This window comes from Ovis canadensis, chromosome 3 (assembly GCF_042477335.2).
Source record: "Ovis canadensis isolate MfBH-ARS-UI-01 breed Bighorn chromosome 3, ARS-UI_OviCan_v2, whole genome shotgun sequence".
Classification (NCBI taxonomy): Eukaryota; Metazoa; Chordata; class Mammalia; order Artiodactyla; family Bovidae; genus Ovis; species Ovis canadensis.
In genome coordinates this window covers 18,269,339-18,291,365 of record NC_091247.1, presented here as the reverse complement: position 1 = coordinate 18,291,365, position 22,027 = coordinate 18,269,339, and the positions used below count along the sequence as shown (strand labels likewise).

Below are 22,027 nucleotides of genomic sequence, written 5' to 3'. Positions count from 1 at the left end.
GGGGTTCATGTTTGGGAACGCATGTACACACGTGGTGGATTCATGTCAATATATGGCAAAACCAATACAGTATTGTAAAGTAAAATAAAGTAAAAATAAAAATTAAAAAAAAATAGTGTGATTTTTATCAAAATTCATGTTGAGAGCCTAGTTTCTTTTACTATATCTTCAATAATAATTTAAAATTTGTTATTTCTTATAATAGTATGGAACCACCCCTTTGGTTTGGGCTGCACGAAAAGGTCATTTGGAATGTGTAAAACATTTATTGGCCATGGGAGCTGATGTTGATCAAGAAGGAGCTGTAAGTATCTTTTCTACTTAACTGCTGGTAGTAGAGAGATATTTTTAATTTTGAGAGAGAATATTTTTTCCTTAGCACATGTCTAGAAAATTTTCCCTACAGTATCTAAATGATACTTAGAAAAACAAACATATTATCCTGGTAAATTTAGATATTATATATTACAAATATGTGCTCTTAAGGAGTTTTTGCCAATGCACATCAATTTTAGGAGGCTAAAGCTATAAGGAATATCTTTTAGTAATCTTAGTATAAAGTACTTCCCACATCAAATGATTTGAATTACTATTGTGGAAAGAATTGCTGTTCTTTCAAAATACCTTTTCTTTAAAATTTTAAAATAATGCCATAATTTTTTGATATTTTAAGCTGTAACTTGTTTTCCTTCTCTGATAGATTTTAAAATATCAGAAATCAGTGGTGAAAACCTAGATAGTTTAAAAATTGGTTCAGTATATCTTAGCGACTAGGAGTTATAGATTCATTATTGAGCCCCTGCTTGCACCTGGCCTGTGCCAGATGTGGCGGGGGTACTAGAGGAGACCATCACATCACTTTTCTCTTGAACTTCTAAGAATATAGTTAAAGGAGATGATATTTATGCACAAGAAACAATATAGTCTTCTGTTAACATAATTATTAGATTATGTGAGGTAGATCATGAGGGCTTCTGAGAAGAGTTGCTAGCAAACCTGTGGCTGCAGTGTAGCAAGAGTGGGCTCTAAGTCATATTGACTTCTTGACATAATACCAACCAGCTCCTCCTATTTTCCATGGTGGCAGAGCTGCTAATTGCCGACCCTCAAGGGGCGTGGAGTATGTTACTGCTGTGTGGAGACAGAGCATGATTCTTACCCAACCCTGGAAGCCATACTGTTCACCTGCCTTTTTCTGGGCAGTTTATCAAGTGAATAAGTGGCCTGTCTCTATGTTGACTGCTGAAGAATCTGAAAAGGCTATGTTATTTAATATTGAGAGTTATGGCTTAGTTCCAGGGGCTGATATAATAACTAAAATATTTTTATAAGGGAATTGCATGTTATCTCAAACTAGATAAAAATCTCAAGAATAAATTTTAATATTTGTTTTGCAGTGAGTCAGATTCTTATATTAGGTGATTTATTTTTAATAAATTAAATGTGAAAAGTTTTTAAAAGAACCTCTAAAAATAAGATCGTTTTGAAAATGTGGTTTCTGGGTCACTATAAGAAAGAAGAATATATTATACTGTTATTGAAATATTCTGTACTTTTTAATTCATTGTTTCACTTACATTTTTTGTATAGATTCTATTACAGATTGTTACTTGTTTGAAGTCTGTTAACCTTACTTTGGATTACTTCATTTAGAATGTGTTTAATTTTGAATCATCCTGTCAGCTATTTTACCATTCAGTACTTTTGTGAGAGGATTTGTTCATTGTAAATGAGTCCAAATTTAGGTTATCATTTAAAGATTTTGATGTCAGAGAACTAACACATCTTCAAGAATGGAAAATATGCTTCCTGACCACTTTTGGTATGATCATTTCTGATTATTTATGTTGGCATTTTATTATCAGAAATAATTAGTAATTATAGGTCACCTATTTGAAAACATCAGTTTTTGACTAGGGCATAAATTAAGTTGTCTGAAATGACTAATTTATTGGACTTTTTTGTTTGTACTTTAGAATTCAATGACTGCACTTATTGTGGCAGTAAAAGGAGGCTACACACAGTCAGTGAAAGAAATTTTGAAGCGAAATCCAAATGTAAATTTAACAGATAAGGATGGAAATACAGCCTTGATGATCGCATCGAAGGAGGGACATACAGAAATTGTACAGGATCTCCTTGATGCTGGGACATATGTGAACATACCTGATAGGGTAGGTTGTCTATTTAGAACTTGTCTTCCAGTGGTGATAATGATGGAAGGTACCTTAACTTCTCAACACCTTTCAAGGTTCTTCCTGCATAACATATTTAAGATGTTTTATTTCTACCTTTAAAACTAATAAGTTAAAACATATTTAATCTTTGTGAAGGGTGTTCTTTTCAGTTAAAAAAAATTATATTGTTATTGATAATGTGATCTTAAAATCATCCTTACTGTAGGTCTTGTTCATGGCTGGTGGTGTTCGTTGTTCTAAGACTTCAGGTACCACCCTTACACTTAATAGCGTTTTCAAGTTTGTATCTCTTGCTGTGACCTCTTCTCAGAAGTATACACTTGCATGTCCATTTCCACTTAAACTTTCCATGTGAGTGTCTAATGGTCCTCTTAATTTTCAGCAAAACAGATGTTTTGTTTGTTTGATCCCAAACCTGCTTTCCCCTCAGACTTCTCCATCTCAGATGGTTCCACCATCTACCGTGGGTTAAAGACCCATACTGTACACATTAGTCTTGAATTCTCAGTGACTAAAGTCACTCCCCAGTCACCTTCTATTGCATCACTCTCTTTTATTTGCATTACATTTATCTTGTTTTTTATTTTTGTTTATGTTGTCTGTGAGTCTCCTCTAGACTATACATTCTCCCGGAGGTGGGACCTTGTCTAACTTATTTCCTAGAGCCTAGAATAGTGCATGGTGCATAGTAAGCAATGGAATATTTAGAACCTTGTGTTAATATCCTAGTTTGAACCCACATTAATGCTAATATTCTCAAAGTGTTTCTGCCATGGGTTTATACTTTTAATGTAGTAGTTAAGATATTACATAGTGGCTCAGTTCTCAATGGCCTGCATCTTGAATTGCAGCCCACTGGGGCCCGCTTAGGATTGAGATGAGCTATAGCTCATGGAATGATACAACTCAAATCCGTATAACTGATTTGTAATTTAGCAGTTAAAAAAAAAGGTCATTTACAGTATTTGAAGTAGGGAAAGATATAATTAATAATGATTATTGCTTGGTGAATATAATTTTAGGGCAGAGCTGTCCTTAATGAGGTCATGAACTTCATCTAAACCTTGTATTGAGGAATGAGTCAGTCCTGGGCATTCTTGGTCTGTACTGCCAAGTAGAATATAGATTCTGTTCTGGGAACCAACCTTCTCCCTTAATTAAACGTTGTTATAAACCCACAGATGGCTCTAGCTTTGCAGCTCCCTTTAGAGTCAGTGGCTTTTGTCAGATAGCATGATTCCAAGGGGTTTGTGTTATGTAATTTGCAAAGGTTCATCTGGTTCATTGACAGTCATGGCGTCATTTTATTTAATTTACATTTGTAATGAGAGGGTGCCTTCAAAATAGAATGGCTTGTTGTTCTGAGTGACTTACCTTTCTAAACTTTTGTCCTGGAATTTCAGATATAAATGTCCTCATTTTGATGTATAGTTTTCTGTCCCTTATTCTACAGGCTATTAATATCAGGTATTAATACTAGTTACCTAAAACTTTGTTGTTTATGGAAAGTATCTGAGATACTTTTTTCCCAAGACATTTCCAAAAAAATTTATTGTATTAATATATGATTAATCTTAACTTCAAAACAGTATTTTTTGTTTTCCTCATCAATTATCTCTGGCTGTCTTTTTTTTTGTCTTTTTAGAGTGGAGATACTGTCTTAATTGGTGCTGTCAGAGGTGGTCATGTGGAAATTGTTCGAGCACTTCTACAAAAATATGCTGATATTGACATTAGAGGACAGGTGTGTGTGATTACAGACTGTTATCTGTGACTGTAATTGGTCATATATGTTGGTTGATCATAATGTCATTCTTTGAGTTTTCATATGAAGTTAAACTCATAAACACTACTACATTTAATGGATGCCTGTATAATTAAGTTTCACTGCCATTATTTTGAAATTTCTGTATTAATGTCAAGTTAGATAGAAATGAACCATAAATAAGTTCATGTTTTTCAAGTACACCTCCCTTATTAATGACTAAATATATTCAATCCTGAAATTAATAGTTTATAATACTGAGAAATGGCAGCACTTTGAGTGTGTGTGACTTGTTTTCTTTAGTGTTCTCCCTCTGTTTGTCTTCTTCATCCGTGTATTATTCTATTCCTGTTTTGGTTTTTTTTTTCAGTCTTTCATCTCCTTTCCCCCACTTGCTTGCCTTTCTCAGGACCACTTGGTAGTGCCTGTGGACTTTGTTTAAGGCAGTCACAGCTCACAGAGCTATAAAGGTTATTCATTTTAGGTAAAAGCACTCCTAAAGTTGTAAATTTATTCAGTATGTCAAAAGCTTTAGATTAAAAAAGAAAAATCTGTACTTTACAACCCATTTTGCTGTTGGACAGTCTGTATTTCTGCTCAGTTTTTTCCTTGTATACAAATCCATTTTTGAATCAAACTAATAAACATTACGCCAAATGCCATGAGAGTCTTTTAACATGGACCTCTTGCCTGTAAGAAACATGTATTTTAGTTCGGAAGGTTTTAGTTCATTTATCGGAAGGTTTTAGTTCATTTAGTTTATACTTAAACTTACGTTTTTATCTAAACATAAAAAGTGATGCCACTTTTGATATCAGATAGTGTATGGTTGATTGCCTAGTGAAGATTCAAACGTAAGAGTCTTGAGGTGGTGAAAGAGGGCGTTAAGGAGAACTTTTGAGGGAAGGTAGAATTTGCTAGTTTGAAAAATTGGTCGAGTTTGGATGAAGAAAGGCTGAGTAATTCAGGCAAGGATAGTAGAATAATGGGATGAGAAAGTTCAGGAAAGTGGGAAAGTGAAAGACTGTAGTCCTTAGCTAAAGAATAAATCAGATTGTTAAGGAGGGTGGGATGGGAGATAGTAAAGTACAAAGTTAGAGGTTAGTAAAGTACAGGTTAGAGTGTCAAACTCAGAAGGTTCAGAAGCTAGTGTGCAGTTTTGAGAAGGGAACTGTGTTGAGAAAATGTTGGTGAAGCAAACAGTGTGATAGTGGCTGAAAGTCATTCATTGAGGAAAAAATCATATTTTCACTAAAAGTAGGTGCCTTGATCACCTGTTTTGACTTTTATCTAACTCCTTTGTGTCTGTCAATTCTGTTTTCCAACATTTTAATCAGTTTTTGTTTTTCTTCTTTAGCCCTGCTTTCAAAATCCATTTGAATCTATTTTTGGTGTTTGAACTAGATAGGATTTTAAAGGATCTGATGAAAATCAGTTTATGGATATGGGTGGAGATTAAGAAAGCTGAGAATGACAGAAACAATTCAGCTTATGTTTGTGTAGTACATTCTCATGCGTTATCTTTTGAAAAGATAGCGCAGATGAAAAGCCACAAGCCAAGGTCAGAATATTTATGTGACTTCTCAAAGGACACAGCTCAAGTCCTGAAGACCTCCAACACAGTGCGGGGTCCTGAAACCTGATTGCATTCCAGAAGCATAGTTGACCCTATCAGCTGTGTGGGGTTGCTGCTTCCTAATCAAGAAGTGTTAAGTTTTTCTAGACTTCTTTTGTAAAGAATTTCCCACAAGTAAATGCAAGGTACAATAAGGATTAATATTATTTTCTATCATGCTGCTTCTTGGTAAAATCTATTAATGCTTTCTGACAGAAATGTTAATACTGATGAATTTTTAATATTCTGTCTTATATGAAGTGATTGTTGATTTTTAAAATTAATACAGGACAATAAAACTGCTTTGTATTGGGCTGTTGAGAAAGGAAATGCAACAATGGTGAGAGACATCTTACAGTGCAATCCTGACACTGAAATATGCACGAAGGTATAAACGCCATTTCTATCCTTTTAGCAATACCTAATGCTGAATGTTAGTAGTGCTTTTTTTTTTTGCTTCAGTTTTTACAACTGTTTGATATTAGAATGACAGGGATTTTACCGGTAGTGTTCTGTATTAAGTTGAGGAATAGCTTTATATCCTTTTAGGAGTTGTGTATTCACAGCAGAATACACTGTGTAATTTGTTATTTTAATTAGATACTTTCAGAAAGTACAGTATCAGCTGTTCATAAACTGTGGCCAGATCATTTCCCCAGAATTATTTTATGCTCCTGTTGTTTGGAATGCTGAACATGTTTCTTTTTAAAAGATCAGTTTGTGTGGTTATTGGTTCCTCAAACCAACCACTTTAGTCTGTTTTACTCCATGTGCAAAGTATAAAGCTGTGTAAGACCTCAGTGATTATATTTGGCCTTCTGTGTAGTAGTTGTTCTTGAGGAAATTATATTTGAAATTCTGAAATGGAATGGCAGTTCTTCCTGAATAAAGCAGACTTATGGAAGCACCCATAATACAGCCCTGTTTCATCTACCAGAGATTTGGAGCAGTGTTATCTGAACTAGTGATAGTGACTGCAGTGCCCTGGATACCTTCTGGTTTGCAGGCTCCTTGGAATCTTTTTTCTTTTGAAACTGTGTGTCAGCTGCTCTGACCACATGTGGCTTCTGACACATTTTGCTTCTTCCTAATTCAGTGCTGAACTATGGTCCCTTCTTTCTCTTAATTTGGTTTTGAAAGCAATTAGGTCATTCTTTAATAAGCAAGTAGTGGGTACATCCCTTGCTTGGCTGAGTGACATACAAGTATTTTGATACAAGTGGTTGGTTATGGAAGGAAAAGCACTTTCTTGTTAGTTTTTGCAACTGTGTTTTCTTGAGAACATTTTCAGTATAGACTGGGCAAATATTTGACTTCTTGACGTGTGTTTATGTGACTTTAAAGACTAAAGATATTAATCTGGCAAACCTTTTTATCTGTACCCACAGGATGGCGAAACACCCCTTATAAAGGCTACCAAGATGAGAAACATCGAAGTGGTAGAGCTGCTGCTGGATAAAGGAGCCAAAGTGTCTGCTGTTGATAAGGTAGTTAAAACATTTGTGCAGAGAGCATAGGGCAGTTGGTAAGACCAACCTGTATACCTGGTGGACTTAGGGGAGTCTCATGTTATTTTGTGGAAGGAGAGATTACTGACTGGGGATATCTGTGTGGGATTTGAATGCTGTGAGATCTTGGCTGTTCTGAGAGGTGCTGAGGAGTGGGCAGGCTCAGTTTAAGAAGTTCCTTCCTGTGTTCCCTCTGTGGCTCAGATCCGTTACGGGGAGCTGAGCTGCATTGAGCACCATGCAAGGATGATGTCACCAGGGTGGATCTTGTTGCAGAGAAATAAGAGGGAAGGATCAAGATAAGCCACAGGAAGAACGTGGCACATCATTTCCATTTAACGTTCTGGAGCGACCAGAGTGGGCGGGAACTGAGAATTTCATTTGTTAGGTTTTGGGTCATTGTCTTTAAGAGATGTTTGTAAAGTAAAAGGTGGAGAATAAGTTTAGTCTTTGCAGACTAAATTTCTTTTTTACATGATAGTTTTCATTAGTGCTGGATATGAAGAGTAAAGTGATGGAGATCCTAATAAGGGAAGAAGGCAGGTTGATGTTTGAGAGAGGTGAAAGCTAAGGGAATGAAGAGGTGGTAAGTAGGCAGAGAACGTGGATACAACAGAGAGGACTCCGAGGGAGAAAGTGTAGAGAAAGACGATGATGGTGACCAAGGGCATGGGGAAAGACAGGTTCACTCGTGGTAGTGAAATACCAATATGGACTGAGATGCTGTGTAGACCGACGACGAGAGCATTGTGAAATAGAATATAAATTAGTTGAGGAAGAAGGTTGACATAGGTGGACAGTTAGTATCTGAATGGTAGATGGAAGTACTATTAACTTATGATGGAAATGGATCCAGGGCCTGTGGGAAGCAGCAGGGGAAACCTGTTCCTTGTGCTCTTTCATTCTGGAGGCTCTGGGAGAAAGAATACCTACCCAAGAAAAGCTAGGGAAGGAACTAGAGAAAGAAAATTGCAAGGAAGATAGAAATAAAAACTTATATGAAAAATATGGAGAGTTTGGGTATTCTGTTATTTTGTAGAAATATGAAAAATGTTATTCTGTATATTCGTCCATGAGAAATGGGGAAGTTCAAGTGTCCCTTCACTGTTTACAGAAAGGAGACACCCCTCTGCACATTGCTATTCGTGGGAGGAGTCGGAAACTGGCAGAACTCCTTTTAAGAAACCCCAAAGATGGACGGTTACTGTATAGACCCAACAAAGCAGGCGAGACTCCCTACAATATTGACTGTAGCCATCAGAAAAGTATTTTAACTCAAATATTTGGAGCCAGTAAGTATTGGGTTTTGTATCTGCCTGAGGTTTTAAGAAATGAACGTCTATGAAAAAATTAAGAGAATGACAGCAGTTTTGTGTTTATCACTTAACCAGAGATTATAAAAGGTGAAAATGTTATTATTTTGCTGTAGAAAAGTAACTTCTTCCTGTCTAGAGTTCGTTTGCATTATATTGGAGCATTCTAAATTAAGTACATTCAGAGTCAACAGTAGCTTTTAAAACCTTCAAAAATCTAGCCTACTTTTCTAAAAATCTCTTCCCCCTGTTATTCTCTCAGGTAAACTTTGTTCTTTTATCAACATGCTCTGTTTTCAGTGAGTGGCTCTCTGCCTCTGCTTGTGTTGTGCCCACTCCATTCTCATGAATGTTCTTGTTAAAATCGTCTTTCTCCAGGGCTGGGGTCAACCGTCTCTTTCTCATTGACGTTTTGACTGATCTGCCTAACCAGATAAAATTTTTGCCTCATTTGAATACTTAAGCACTGTGTTAATCCTTTTTAAATACCTATTACATATGGCCTTTTATTTTGTTTCTTTTAGAATTTTCTCCCAGATTCCAAGTTATTCAGGGCAGGTTTTCTTTCTTCTTATCTTGTATCCTCCGTAACACCCAGCATAATGCCTTGAATATTGTGCTAAAGTAGTTTTTGCTTGTAGAGGATGCACATGAGACTCTAATCATTCGCATGTGGTCTTTTGAAATATGGAGCAATTTTCTACTCAAATTGAAAAGAGACATGTTAGTCCTAGAAACCAACAGGAGAGAGTAGAATCCTGCCACCTTCCAGTTTCGCTGTTTACTTATATCTTGTTTTTAAGCATGATTCTATTGAGTTTTGCATTTTAAAATATTTTTTCTGATGATAATAATACATGCATTAAATTTTAAGGATGAAAACACAAATATAGTAGAAAAAAGTGCAGTCTTCCCATTGTCCCTTATCTCCTAATTTGTCATTGTTTGGACAAATTGTAAATTCTTTACATTTCTATACTATGTATATAGCCTTAAAAAAAACTTGAGATACCATATTATAAAAGTTTTAAATGATTGTTGCATAATTTTTCAAAGTTTTAATAGTATGTTCAGTTCTTTATTGATAAATATTTTGTTTGTTTTACAATTAAAAGCTAGTGCGTCAGTGAACATACTTGTACAAATATCCATTAACTCTTTATTTTTAGGATTATTTTCTTGGAATAAACTTCTAGAAGTAGAACTGGCAAGTCACTGGGTGTTCAGTTTTGATAGACTTTCCAAAATGGCTGTAACAATCTCTTCTTCCTTAGGCCACGTTTGTGCAGTTCCCTACAACCTTGCTAACACTGGATATTTCCAGCTTCTTATTGACCTTTGCTAATCAGGTTGATAATAAAAAAATTTGATATAAATTTCCATTGTAAAATTATTAGTGAGATTGAGATCTTTTAATAACATTTATAGCCTATTTGCATTTTTACTATTTTCCTCTTTGTATCCTTTGTCCTCTTTTTCTTTTAAAGTATTTAATAAAATTAACTTTTGTGTTTTTAAGGATATTGATCCTGAATCCAGCTAAATATTGTATCTCTCTCCCCAGATTATTCTTTGTTTATGGTGATGGGAGTTTTTTTATTCCCCATTTGAAAGTTATATAAATCTGTAGTTTGTTGACCTTTTCTTACAGCTCTGGCTTTAATATTATATTGAGAAGGGAAGCTCTTTTCCACACAAAGATTTTTAAAGGTTTTTCTCTTATATTTTCTTGTACTTTTATAGTTTTACTCTTTATGTTTAATTTTTTGTTTCAGAAACTTATTTTTGTTGAAGTATGAGATGTAGAGTTTTAATTTCGTTAAAAAGAAGGAAAAAAAAAAAAAGAATGGCTTACTTCTCCCAACACCACCTACTAATTCATCCTTTCCCCACTGATTAGACATGCCACTTACATTAATATCCTGTGTGAGTTCTATGGTATTATAATTATTGTAGTTTTAGAATGTATTTTGATTCTTCTCCAAAGAGAGCTAATTGTTGGTAGTCTTTAAATTTTTTTCATAGCTATTCTTGTTTTTTAATTTTTTAGAATATTCTCATCAATTTTTATTGAGATTGCCTTAAAGTGATAGATTAATTTGGGGAGAATTGCTATTTTTTAGTCATTGACCCTTTCTGCTTGGAACCATAGAATATTTTTTTCTCTGCTTATCTCTTGTGTTTTTAACTAACATTTTATAGCTTTATTTTTATTTGTACTGTACATATTAAATTGATTCCTATGGACTAGTTTCTGTTTTAATCTTTTTATTGATTTTATAATACACTTTACTCCACATTTTAGTATCCTTGAAGTTGGACTTTGTCTTATAATTGATGGGTGAGAAAGCATTGTGTCATAATTTGGCAACATTTCTTCTCTCAGTTGAACATAATAATGATGCCTCTTGTAATTAGTAGGTATCTTAAGTTCTGTGAAATATGGTATTAACTTATTTACCTTTGAACCTATTTTTACACAGGTCTAACCTTGGTGGCTTAGATGTTAAAGAATCTGCCTGCAATGCAGGAGACTGGGGTTCATTCCCTGGATCAGGAAGATCCCCTGGAGAAGGGAATGGCAACCCACTCCAAATTCTTGCCTGGAGAATCCCATGGACAGAGGAGCCTGATGGGCTACAGTCCATAGTGTCGCAGAGAATCAGACACGACTGAGCAACTAACACTTTCAGCCTTTTTTTTCCTTTAATTGAGTTAACAATTAATACTTGAGAATTGATGCTCCTTTATAATAATAATGTCTCTTTTTAATGTTAGGGTATCATGTGTTTATAATTACAGGACACTTGTCTCCTACTGAGACAGATGGTGACATGCTTGGTTATGATCTGTATAGCAGTGCCTTGGCAGATATTCTCAGTGAGCCTACCATGCAGCCGCCCATTTGTGTGGGCCTGTATGCACAGTGGGGAAGTGGTAAATCCTTCTTACTCAAGAAACTAGAAGGTAAAGGGCTTGTTTATAAAGTGTCTGTGTATATAACAAGGTTTTCTCTTGTGTGTTTTTTAAGTAAAAATAAAGTTTTATGTATGGGTGTGTGATTGATCCTCCACCCAATCATTTGAGTTCTCTTTCTAAAACAAACATCCCACTGCATTAGAACCCCTCTGTAGCAGATTTCCTGCCTGTACTGTTTATAGATATCTTAAACTTATAGGTATCTTAAACCAGGGCCCTTCGCAGACATGTCAGCTTGTGTGCTCCCGCCTTCTAGCACTACCTCTTGTGCATGCTCAGTGCTGTAGTTACAGATGGCTGTTTGCTCTGCTAGGTGCAGACCAGACACTTATGGAGTGGCTCCTCTGTAGGAGCTTCCTAGACATCTCCCGCGACCTCTGACCTGAGACCCCACTCCTTTTGCTTGGCAAAATCTTACTTGTTTCTTCAAGGACAGGTTTCAATATTGCCTGTAACCTTTTTTTTTTTCCCACTAAGTTTTGTAGTAGGAATGAATGACTTGTTCCAGGCTCATTTGGGCTCACCTTTAAGAGCAGTGATCCTCAAATGTAACTGGAGGGAGAAGTGGTGAGGAGTTGCAGAGAAATGGTGATGCTATGTTTTCTGAAGACACATAGCAAAGTAATAATTTTTAGTTTTATATATGGAAATAATACTTTGTTGGTTGCATAATACAAATCTCAAAATATCAACAAAACCTTGACAGATGGGAATATATGAGAGAGGATTTTGTACATTTTCAGTAGGACGCAAGAGAGTGGGTAGGGCAAGGGTCAAGGGTAAATGTGCCTCTAAGGAATGAGATTCTTAGCAAAAGCGAACATTGGTTAGCATGGTTAAGTAGCAACATTCTAGTAGGTAAATAAATGTTTATAGTGAAAATGTGAAATTTTCAAAATGTTCTATTTCTTAAATAATGTTTTCTTATTAATTTCTCTTTCAGATGAAATGAAAACTTTTGCAGGACAACAGATTGAACCTCTGTTTCAGTTCTCATGGCTTGTGGTATTTCTGACCCTGCTCCTTTGTGGAGGGCTTGGTTTATTGTTTGCTTTTACAGTAGACCCAAATCTTGGAATTGCAGTGTCATTGAGCTTCTTGGCTGTCTTGTATATATTTTTTAGTAAGTCTTTGCCTTTTATCTTTTTCAAAAATGTAGAGAATGTAAAAACTCCTTATTTTATTTAAAACTGTATCTATGTCTGTTTTCTAAAGTCTCTAAGTGGTTTTCCTATTTAGGTGAAAATATTGATTTTTTGCTATTTTGTAAGTTGGCTTACAGGAGCATTGTCCCCAGCCTGCCTGGCAGAACTTCAAAAGCTAGTGTACTACTTGTTAATATTGAAGCAGAACTTTAAATTACTTTCCCTTTTTTATGTTAAAGATTTATATTTGAATCTGTTTTGAAAATAAGTCTTCATAGACATCATGGCATGCTCTTGATCATTTTGATCATGACTGTAATTTTTATTTATCTAAAAGCAAAGTGATAAATGTATATAATCCCTGTTTTTAGGAGTGTCTTCAGTTGCAAGAAAGGAAATAGGTTTACTGTTGGTAACTTCATAGCAGTCACAAATAGAGATAAAACCAGTCATTCTGACATTTGAATCTGAACTAAAGGATATGCTTTGGTTTAAGGCATTATCCTTCTGATTGTGTTTATTATGTCACATTTTAGTCAGCTTACTTTCTCTTTTTCACATACCTGATGATATGTTTTTGCTACTGCTGTTGGTCAGATGCCCGCCCAGTTGTGTCCAGTTCTTTGTGACCCCACAGTCTAGCCCATCAGGCTCCTTTGTCCATGGGATTCTCCCAGCAAGAATACGGGAGTGGGTTGCCATTTCGTACTCCAGGGGATCTTCCTGACCCAGGGATTAAACCCAGATCTCTTACGTCTCCTGCATTGGCAGGTGGATTCTGGGAAGCTCCAGATGTATGTTGGGGGAGGTTAATTAGTTGAGGAATTCTTTGAGGACTAATTAGGAAATAACAATTGACCATGAAAAGTGTGTAAGCTTACCTGTCACTACTTGATACTTGACTGTTTGCAGAAAAGAGGCTGCTTGACTAATGATTGTTCTGGATAATTTTTTTAAAAACTTTGACTTTTAGTTGTCATTTACTTTGGTGGACGGAGGGAAGGAGAGAGTTGGAATTGGGCCTGGGTCCTCAGTACTAGATTGGCAAGACATATTGGCTATTTGGAGCTCCTCCTCAAATTGATGTTTGTGAACCCACCTGAGCTGCCAGAGCAAACCACTAAAGCTCTACCTGTGAGGTGAGTTGGTCCCTTTGACAGAAGTAACTTTTAATAAAATGAAGCAAATGAAAGTTGATAATGCATCTTTTCTCATGTTTTTTTTAAGAGACCAAAAAAACACATTGATCCCTTAAACATTTTTAATGTGAGAAATAAACATGCCCTGGTCAAATACACTTGAAAAACTCTTCATATTACATCTCCCTCATGTACATTACAGGATCAGAGACACCTTTTCATAAAAAATTATATTTAACTTTGGTTTGCCAAATTTTATTTGAGTGAAGCCCCACATTGCCCCCTGACGATACTTGTTACCATCCTTTGGACAAATCAGTAAAGAGTACTGGGTCTAGGATGGAGTCCTGGAACCTTTTGACATCAGGGTGTGGCCTTGGCAACTCAGCATGTGCTCCAAGCTGTTCTTTCCTCACCTGTGGATATGTATTTACCCACTCTTCTAAAGTTATCATCATATCAAATGATAATGATATCATTATTATTAGGTATGATAATACCTGATAATAATGGGAAGGTATGAGCAAACAGTTCAGAAAAGATGAGAAACTTGTAAGTCAAAGAGTAAAGGCAATCTGGAGGGCCCCAGAGGAAAGTAAAATGGAAAAAAAAAGGTTAAAGAACTGAAAGCAGAAGGAATTCAACAGAAATTAGTAAAATAATTAAATATGCAAAGATTAAGAATTTAGAAATTATTATAAGATAAAATATGTGTAAGTTAAGCTGAAAGTGAATGGACCAAACCTGGTAAGACATCAGAACTATGAGAGGAAGATAAAAATAAAACCTTACAGGTAAATAAATGGTATATAGGATTAAGTGTTAAGAAAATGATTTAAAATGAAAAACATAAAAAGAAAACAGAATAGAATAAAAAGAGTTGGGGAAGATATTTTTACATAAATTAAAAGCATTTAAAATTAATGAGATCATTATCTTATAAAAAGTTAGAACAACTAAAATAGCATTAATTTAATTAAGACCAGGCATACATAGAGTACACTGTGATCCTGGATTGTATTTTGAAGGCAATGCTTGTCTATAAGATTAAGATGGGAGTTTAGCAGTAGAAAGGAATAAAGGAACTAATGCAGAAGTAATACCCATTCAGAGGTTCAAAATGCAAATAATTCAGTTATTTCACAGAACAACTAGGAAAAGAATATAACTTCTTTCTCAACCCCTGGTAGATGAGTAAGCTATAAATAGGACATTCTGAAGCTTGAGTTTTTAAATGGCATCAAGTTCTTAATTACTATACTATTTTCTCAAGGTTCTAATCTCTTCAGTTGTTGTTTACAAAATGTTCTTTGTGCGGCTCCTGACTGATGTGGGGCGCCACTGTTGAATTGTTGTGTCATGAGATCTGGGGAGATGTCTGGCTCCTTTGTCTAAGTTCTGTCATAACCTTTTCCCTTTTCTGCTTTTAGTCAGAATTGCTTCATATAACTCTACTAATTTAACTTTTGTTACTGTCTTTTCCTAAGAAAAGAGTATAAGCTCTTAGAAATGGAAGATACCTAATTACAAATAGAATTTTAAAAACAATGTTTTGACAGAGACATGAAGGAAACACAGCTACATGATAGACATGATGTATGTTGAAACTGTTTCTTTAGGTAGCAGCATAACATTTTCTTTCCCCTTTCCCCAAGGTTTTTGTTTACAGATTATAATAGACTGTCCAGCGTAGGCGGGGAAACTTCAATGGCTGAAATGATCGCCACCCTCTCAGATGCTTGTGAAAGAGAGTTTGGCTTTTTGGCAACCAGGCTTTTCCGAGTGTTCAAGACTGAAGATACGCAGGGTAGGACCGTCTTCTCTTCTTTCTGTATATGGAGAGGTTGAGGATGGGATGGACAAAATGCATGGAAACATGAACATCAGGTTCGTCATATGCTGTCACTGTGATGAGTGGGGTTTTCTGGATGTTTGAGATGTTAAAACCATTTGTCGTATTTTACAGGTAAAAAGAAATGGAAAAAAACGTGTTGTCTCCCATCTTTTGTCATCTTCCTTTTCATCTTTGGCTGCATTATTGCTGCAATTACTCTTCTGGCTATATTCAGAGTTGACCCGAAGCATATGACAGTGAATGCTGTCCTCATATCAATTGCGTCCATAGTGGGGTTGGCATTTGTGCTGAACTGTCGAACATGGTGGCAGGTGCTGGACTCACTTCTGAATTCTCAAAGGAAACGCCTCCATAATGCTGCCTCCAGACTGCACAAACTGAAAAGTGAAGGATTCATGAAAGTAAGCACACTTTGCTTGTTAGAAAATAATTCTGGGAATTCTCTGGCGGTCCAGTGGTTAGGACTCTGCTTTCACTGCCAAGGGCCCAGGTTTGAACCCTGGTCAGGGAACTAAGATCCCACAAGCTGTGTGGTGCAGCCAAAATAATAAAAAAAAAAAAAGAAAATAGTCCTAATGTGAATATGCTCCCATGATCATCATCACTGGGGCTTTAGGGAGTCTATTTTCTGTTAGAGAATTGCACTTGTTTTTCATTTTAATTCAGATTTTTCCTATGAAAAATGCATGTGTAGTGTGGGAAAAAAGATCCTCATAGAGTTAACTATAGCTTCAGTACTTTGGCCCCCAGATGCAAAGGGCCAATTCATTGGAAAACAGCCTGGTGCTGGGAAGGATTGAAGGCACAGGAGGAGACGGCAGAGGATGAGATGGTTAGATAGCATCACCGACTCAATGGATATGAATTTGAGCAAACTTGAGATAGTGGAAGACAGAGGAGCCTGGTGTGCTGCAGTCTGTGGGGTCACACGGACACAACTTAGCAGCTAAACAGCAACAGCAAAGAGTTAGCAGATTATCCTTCAGGTGGTAGTTATTACCTAATAGTTTAGGTTGCTCTGCAGCCTGATAGAGTAGACAAATTGAACCACCAAAACATAGAAGATAGGAATGTACTTTTTAGAGTAAAAAGGACTTTATACAATTATCCGCAGCCCCTTCCTTTGATCAAGGTCACATGCCATCAGGAAGCCAGTTGTGGTGTGGCATGTAGACCATTTGGATTTGCATTCTAATTTGTCTTCTGACCTTCAGAGCATGTGATCTTGGCATGTAAGTCACTTCAGCCAAGTTTGTTCTTTTAAAATGGATATGACATTGTCTATCTCTTTGTAAGAAATGCTTTAATTTAGATGAAGGCACTTTGTAAATGGTGATGCATTCAGTACAGTTCTACTAAGTGGAACCACAGCTGGCAGCAAGCACTTTGGGTTTCTTTTCTCCCAGTAGGCGACTTTCAGGCTCTTTAAGAGAGGCACTTAAGTTTCTCGTATCTTCAGCGCAGTGTATCCTTTCTTTTGCACAGGTTCTTAAGTGTGAAGTGGAATTGATGGCCAGGATGGCAAAAACCATTGACAGCTTCACTCAGAATCAGACAAGGCTGGTGGTTATCATCGATGGGCTAGATGCCTGTGAGCAGGACAAAGTACTCCAGATGCTGGACACTGTACGTCTTAACCATCTTGAAACTTGTAACTGTACCATGTGTGGCAGCTGAGAGGAACAGCTTCATGAATATCTCAAGTGGAATTTGAATACTATTTTTTCTTTTATAAAAACAACTGTGTGTTTTATGCAGAAACAGTCGAAGTTTCATCCCAAGCAGATTTAACCAATTTTAGGTTAATGGCAGAATGAGGGGAAATGTGAGTAGGGGGGTCTCTAAAGTCCAGGGTGTGACTCTAGAATTTCTCTACAGATGGTATGGTTAGAATATAGATAGGGATGGGGAAGCCACAGAATTTGTGGAGTTTTTGTTAAAAAGTAAGAAAGGTTCATGGCTTTCTGTAAGGTCTGGTATAAGCAGCGGTGTGTGCCTGTGGTCAGAGACCAGTGTGTGCAGTTCACCGTGTCTGCTCATGAGGACTTCATGAGTGTTTCTCATGTGTGTTGCTCTCACTAGACCAGCGTGTACAGTGCATTGTGTCTGCTCATGAGTATTTCATGAGTATTTCTCATGTTTGTGGATCTTACTCCTTATGTAGATTGAGTGTCTCAAAGTAGGACAGGACCAGTTGTTTCCTTCGGAGATTCTATTACTGTCAAATGTTGAAAATTGTCAGGTGGTGAAAAACCAGATTGAAACTTCAATAAAATTTGTTTTCACATAGAATAACATTTGCATGAAAAGGAAATGCTGTTTTTAAAATGTAGTCACAAAGGCTAATGCAGATTTTGAAGAGAGGTTTTATTACTTTGGATAATTTTAAGTTTTTTATTGTGATTATACATTTTTTTCTACCACAGGTCCGAGTTTTGTTTTCAAAAGGCCCATTCATTGCCATTTTTGCAAGTGATCCACATATTATCATAAAGGCAATTAATCAGAACCTCAATAGTGTGCTTCGTGACTCAAACATCAACGGACATGACTATATGCGCAATATAGTTCATCTGCCCGTTTTCCTCAACAGTCGGGGACTAAGCAGTGCAAGAAAATTTCTTGTGACCTCAACAACTAATGGGGATGTTCCATGCTCGGATAATGCAGGTAAAGATCAAGTTCCTCGGGTACTTTGGGTTTGAAGTGGTTCCGCAGTTTTTCATTTTGCATCTCCTCTTACCTTGAAAAGTATTGTTCGAATTTCACAACTCTATCATTTACAGCAGAGTTTCAGGACAAATGGTGCTTTCTTGATAAACTCTTTTAGGGATGCAGGAAGATGCTGACAGAAGAGTTTCACAAAACAGCCTTGGAGAGATGACAAAACTTGGTAGCAAGACGGCCCTCAATAGACGGGTAAGATAGTGTATGTTTTGAGCCATTTGTTTGTATTGCTGCTGTTTAAGTAAAACCAAGGTAAGGCCGCTTACTTATTTTATAAATACTGCTTTGAGCTCATAAAGTATATTTTATCATTGGTGGTTTTTCAGGGAATGTCTGAACCTAGAGCCATAATAACTGTAAATTATATAGGAATGCCCGGTCTCTCCCAGCCTACTCTCAGCCCAGGTCCTACTCCAGACCAGCTGAATCACAACCTCTGAGAGTGAGATTTGAAAGCTGCCTAGATGATGTCACTGGGGACAGAGAACCATTGGGTTCATCCCAGGTCAGGTTGTGCTTGTCCCAGGGGCCATTGTCAGCATAGCTGTAAGGGGGAGAGGCTTGTGGTGTGAGAACCAGTCTTTGCTGTGTTGTCCTGTTGGCTGGCCTCCTGCCCTAATGTTTGTGAGGTGTGTGCTCTTTTTTTCTAGCCCCACGTAGTGACCTTGTGTGCCTTTCCCAGTCTGTTGGTTGTCTCCTGGGAGACACTGTAGTTTCCCTGCCCTGCCCTATCCTAGGAGCCTTTTGTAAAGAACTGGGGCTATTATAAGAAAGGAGATATACCTTTGCAGGTAAGTGATGGTAACAATGCTGCTTATGGATGGCGAGCTTGGGCCAGCATTGGTGATATTTTTCACTACCCACCCCGCTCCCCCCATCCCCGCCCCCCCCAGTTTGCAAATCTTTAATTGGGACATTTTACATTTTAAAAACTGTCTTCAGGTATTTTGATTTTATGCCTTTACCATGTACAAGTATGGATGCAGAAATAATGTATCAAGGATAATTGACAGCTCTAAATGAAGAGTGGGTTATGAGTTGCCATTTAGAATTTCTGTCCTGGGAGCCTGGACCCTTGGGTTCCCCTATCTCATGACCTTAGATGAGAACCACCCTCATTGTGCCTGCTTCTCCTGATTGGATGGAACCCCCACCCACCCTGCCCAGTAGAGAGCCTTTCATTCTTACTAGACGTGAGGATACAGCAGCTGTGCCCTTTCAGTAACTGTCACATTTGAAAATAACCTAAAAATCAAAATGCTGACTCCTTAAATCTGGGCAAGGGGTTATTTGCTTTGTTATAAGAGTTCCTATAGATACTGAGCTCCCATAAGAGTTTGAATTGAATTTTCTTTATACAGTTCAGCTTATTTATAATTTTCAAGGCATTGGGCTTTTTCTGATTGTACAACTATAAATCAGGTACACCCAAAGCTAAACCATAGTCTCTGATGCATTTGCTGGAAATACTTTAGAGTTCGGTACATATGCTACTTCAGGGAGTAATAATAATACTTTTTGTTACTATTTCATCTTCCTCTTTGACTGAAATTTTGGATTGTTTTTGTTACTGACATAGACATGTATTAACTTCTCAAAAGAGCCTCCAGCTCTCAGGGTTGAAGTGAGGGTTCACGCTCACTGACGGTACCCCGTTTCAGGACACTTACCGAAGAAGGCAGATGCAGCGCACGATAACCCGGCAGATGTCCTTCGACCTCACAAAACTGCTGGTTACGGAGGACTGGTTCAGTGACATAAGCCCGCAGACCATGAGGAGACTGCTCAACATTGTTTCTGTGACAGGTGGGTTTCCTTGTTGTGTGGTAGACAGTAAGGTGCAACATCAACAGAGCAATTCCCTTCCAGAAACAAAAGGATGGACTGTGTTTATAGGTTTACACCACTGAACACCAGTTTTATTTTGCACTGTGTGTCTAATAAAACCAGTATTGGTTTCGATAGTGAAAATCGACTGTCAGTTGTGTACTGTTATTTATTTGATTTAAAAATTTCACCTCAGGTTTAATTTTTCTCTTTGTATAAAAATAATTTTATGCTAATTTGTATAACTATAATCAATTTATAATTGAAAATGTTGAAGTTCAGATTTTTACATGCTGCTATTCTGCTTTAATTTTCAAATTACATTTTTTTTCTTTTTTTTTAATGTGTTAAATGATATACACATAAAATTTACTATCTTAACCAGGGTCCATTTGGGTGGTATTAAATACTTTCACTATTAGTGTTATCTTCACCACCATCCATCTCCATAATGCATTTCATCGCATTAAACTGAAACTCTATACTCATCCCCCTGGTCCTCTCCCAGCAGCCATATAAATATTAGGTGTGAATTTGTAGTGTAAGTTAAGTGGCAAATTAAAAAATAGTGGAAGTTGGTTATTTGTGAATATACAGAATGGTTGGCTTAACATAACGTTACATACCTATCAATTCTAAAATGTTTTTGAATTCTTTAAAGGACGATTACTGAGAGCCAATCAGATAAGTTTCAACTGGGATAGGCTTGCTAGCTGGATCAACCTAACTGAGCAGTGGCCGTACAGAACTTCATGGCTCATATTGTATTTGGAAGAGACTGAGGGTATCCCAGATCAAATGACATTAAAAACCATCTATGAAAGGTACTTTATCTGACCTTTTTATATTTAAATTTGTTTTAAATTGAGTTGACTCTTAAGAAAAAATGCATACAAAGCAAAATGAATGCAAAATAATATGTATAAAATGTAGAGTTCTGAGTTTAATCATTCTGATTAGTAATTCTTCCATTATAATTTCAGAGTTGTATTAGCACAGGTATATATCCCATCGTGTAAAATTTACAGCTTTATTTGGATAGATTCTTTCTTTCTCAGTATAACCTAATGATAAAAGATGTTTAATTAATAGTCCTATTAAATTTGTGTATTTAAATATACAAAAGGCAAACCTTAAAACATTGTTTAATGTCCATTTTATTTTTTATTCTAAGTGTCTTGATAGCGTATTGAGGAGGTCGCATTTTCCAAATCATTAGTGCAGGTGTTTTCATAGCTTTGTATCTGGAGGACCTGGGAAACTGTGAATACGGGATGGTAAACGTACTTTGCACTAAACAGTAAAGAAATTTATTGTTCTTTTATAGTCATTTGAAGTACTTTTAAAATCTACTTCTGATAAAGAAATTGATTGCGTTTTTTCTGGGAAAACACACAGTCAAAGCTCAGTGTAGTGTCAAGTGTATCAGGTTTTAAGAGTACCACTTTCTTGTCAAATTCACAAACAAAATTATAATCCTCTTTGTTTACCGAAATACTTAATACCTTCATAGCTTTCAATTATAACTCTAAATAAAAGTGTCTCTTAGGAAAAAATGCAATTCAAGGGGGCTATGCAATTGTTTAAAACTTAGTATAATTGAAGCATTATTTTGAACATGTAAATAAAATGGTAAACCTGACCAACCATTCAGTGTAGAGTTTCTATATTAAACTTTTAAGATTGATCAGCATATGGTTTTCATTATTTTCCAATCCCCATTTTTCATGTACATGTTTTATCTAATATTTTTAGGTAAGTAACTGATATTAGAATATAGAGGATGGTTGTAGTATTTGTCTACACACTTGAGCTCTTGAGGTTATATGTTTCATTTATGCTACATTAATCATTGTAAACTGTGTGGGCTGTGTGAAGTAGGTGTTCCAGTAGATGGCAGTGATCCACAGCTGCCAGGGGCCTGCAGAGCAGTGTTACTGGATGCATCTGCTCTTT

The 22,027-nt window shown here is 36.5% G+C and overlaps 1 protein-coding gene across 23 annotated transcripts in view; it reads left to right on the top strand.

Annotated features, from left to right (window-relative positions):
- KIDINS220 (kinase D interacting substrate 220) overlaps positions 1 to 22,027 on the top strand; it is a 94,491-nt gene that overhangs the window by 24,921 nt on the left and 47,543 nt on the right. For all 23 annotated transcript variants that reach the window (XM_069580186.1, XM_069580185.1, XM_069580182.1 and 20 more), the window contains exons 7-22: positions 206 to 304; positions 1,977 to 2,174; positions 3,844 to 3,942; positions 5,868 to 5,966; positions 6,967 to 7,065; positions 8,201 to 8,378; positions 11,202 to 11,366; positions 12,322 to 12,501; positions 13,497 to 13,662; positions 15,318 to 15,469; positions 15,629 to 15,918; positions 17,003 to 17,143; positions 17,944 to 18,187; positions 18,348 to 18,436; positions 19,906 to 20,050; positions 20,733 to 20,895. In XM_069580186.1, the coding sequence (XP_069436287.1) occupies positions 206 to 304; positions 1,977 to 2,174; positions 3,844 to 3,942; positions 5,868 to 5,966; positions 6,967 to 7,065; positions 8,201 to 8,378; positions 11,202 to 11,366; positions 12,322 to 12,501; positions 13,497 to 13,662; positions 15,318 to 15,469; positions 15,629 to 15,918; positions 17,003 to 17,143; positions 17,944 to 18,187; positions 18,348 to 18,436; positions 19,906 to 20,050; positions 20,733 to 20,895 (2,507 nt within the window). The remainder of the gene's footprint in view (positions 1 to 205; positions 305 to 1,976; positions 2,175 to 3,843; positions 3,943 to 5,867; positions 5,967 to 6,966; positions 7,066 to 8,200; positions 8,379 to 11,201; positions 11,367 to 12,321; positions 12,502 to 13,496; positions 13,663 to 15,317; positions 15,470 to 15,628; positions 15,919 to 17,002; positions 17,144 to 17,943; positions 18,188 to 18,347; positions 18,437 to 19,905; positions 20,051 to 20,732; positions 20,896 to 22,027) is intronic.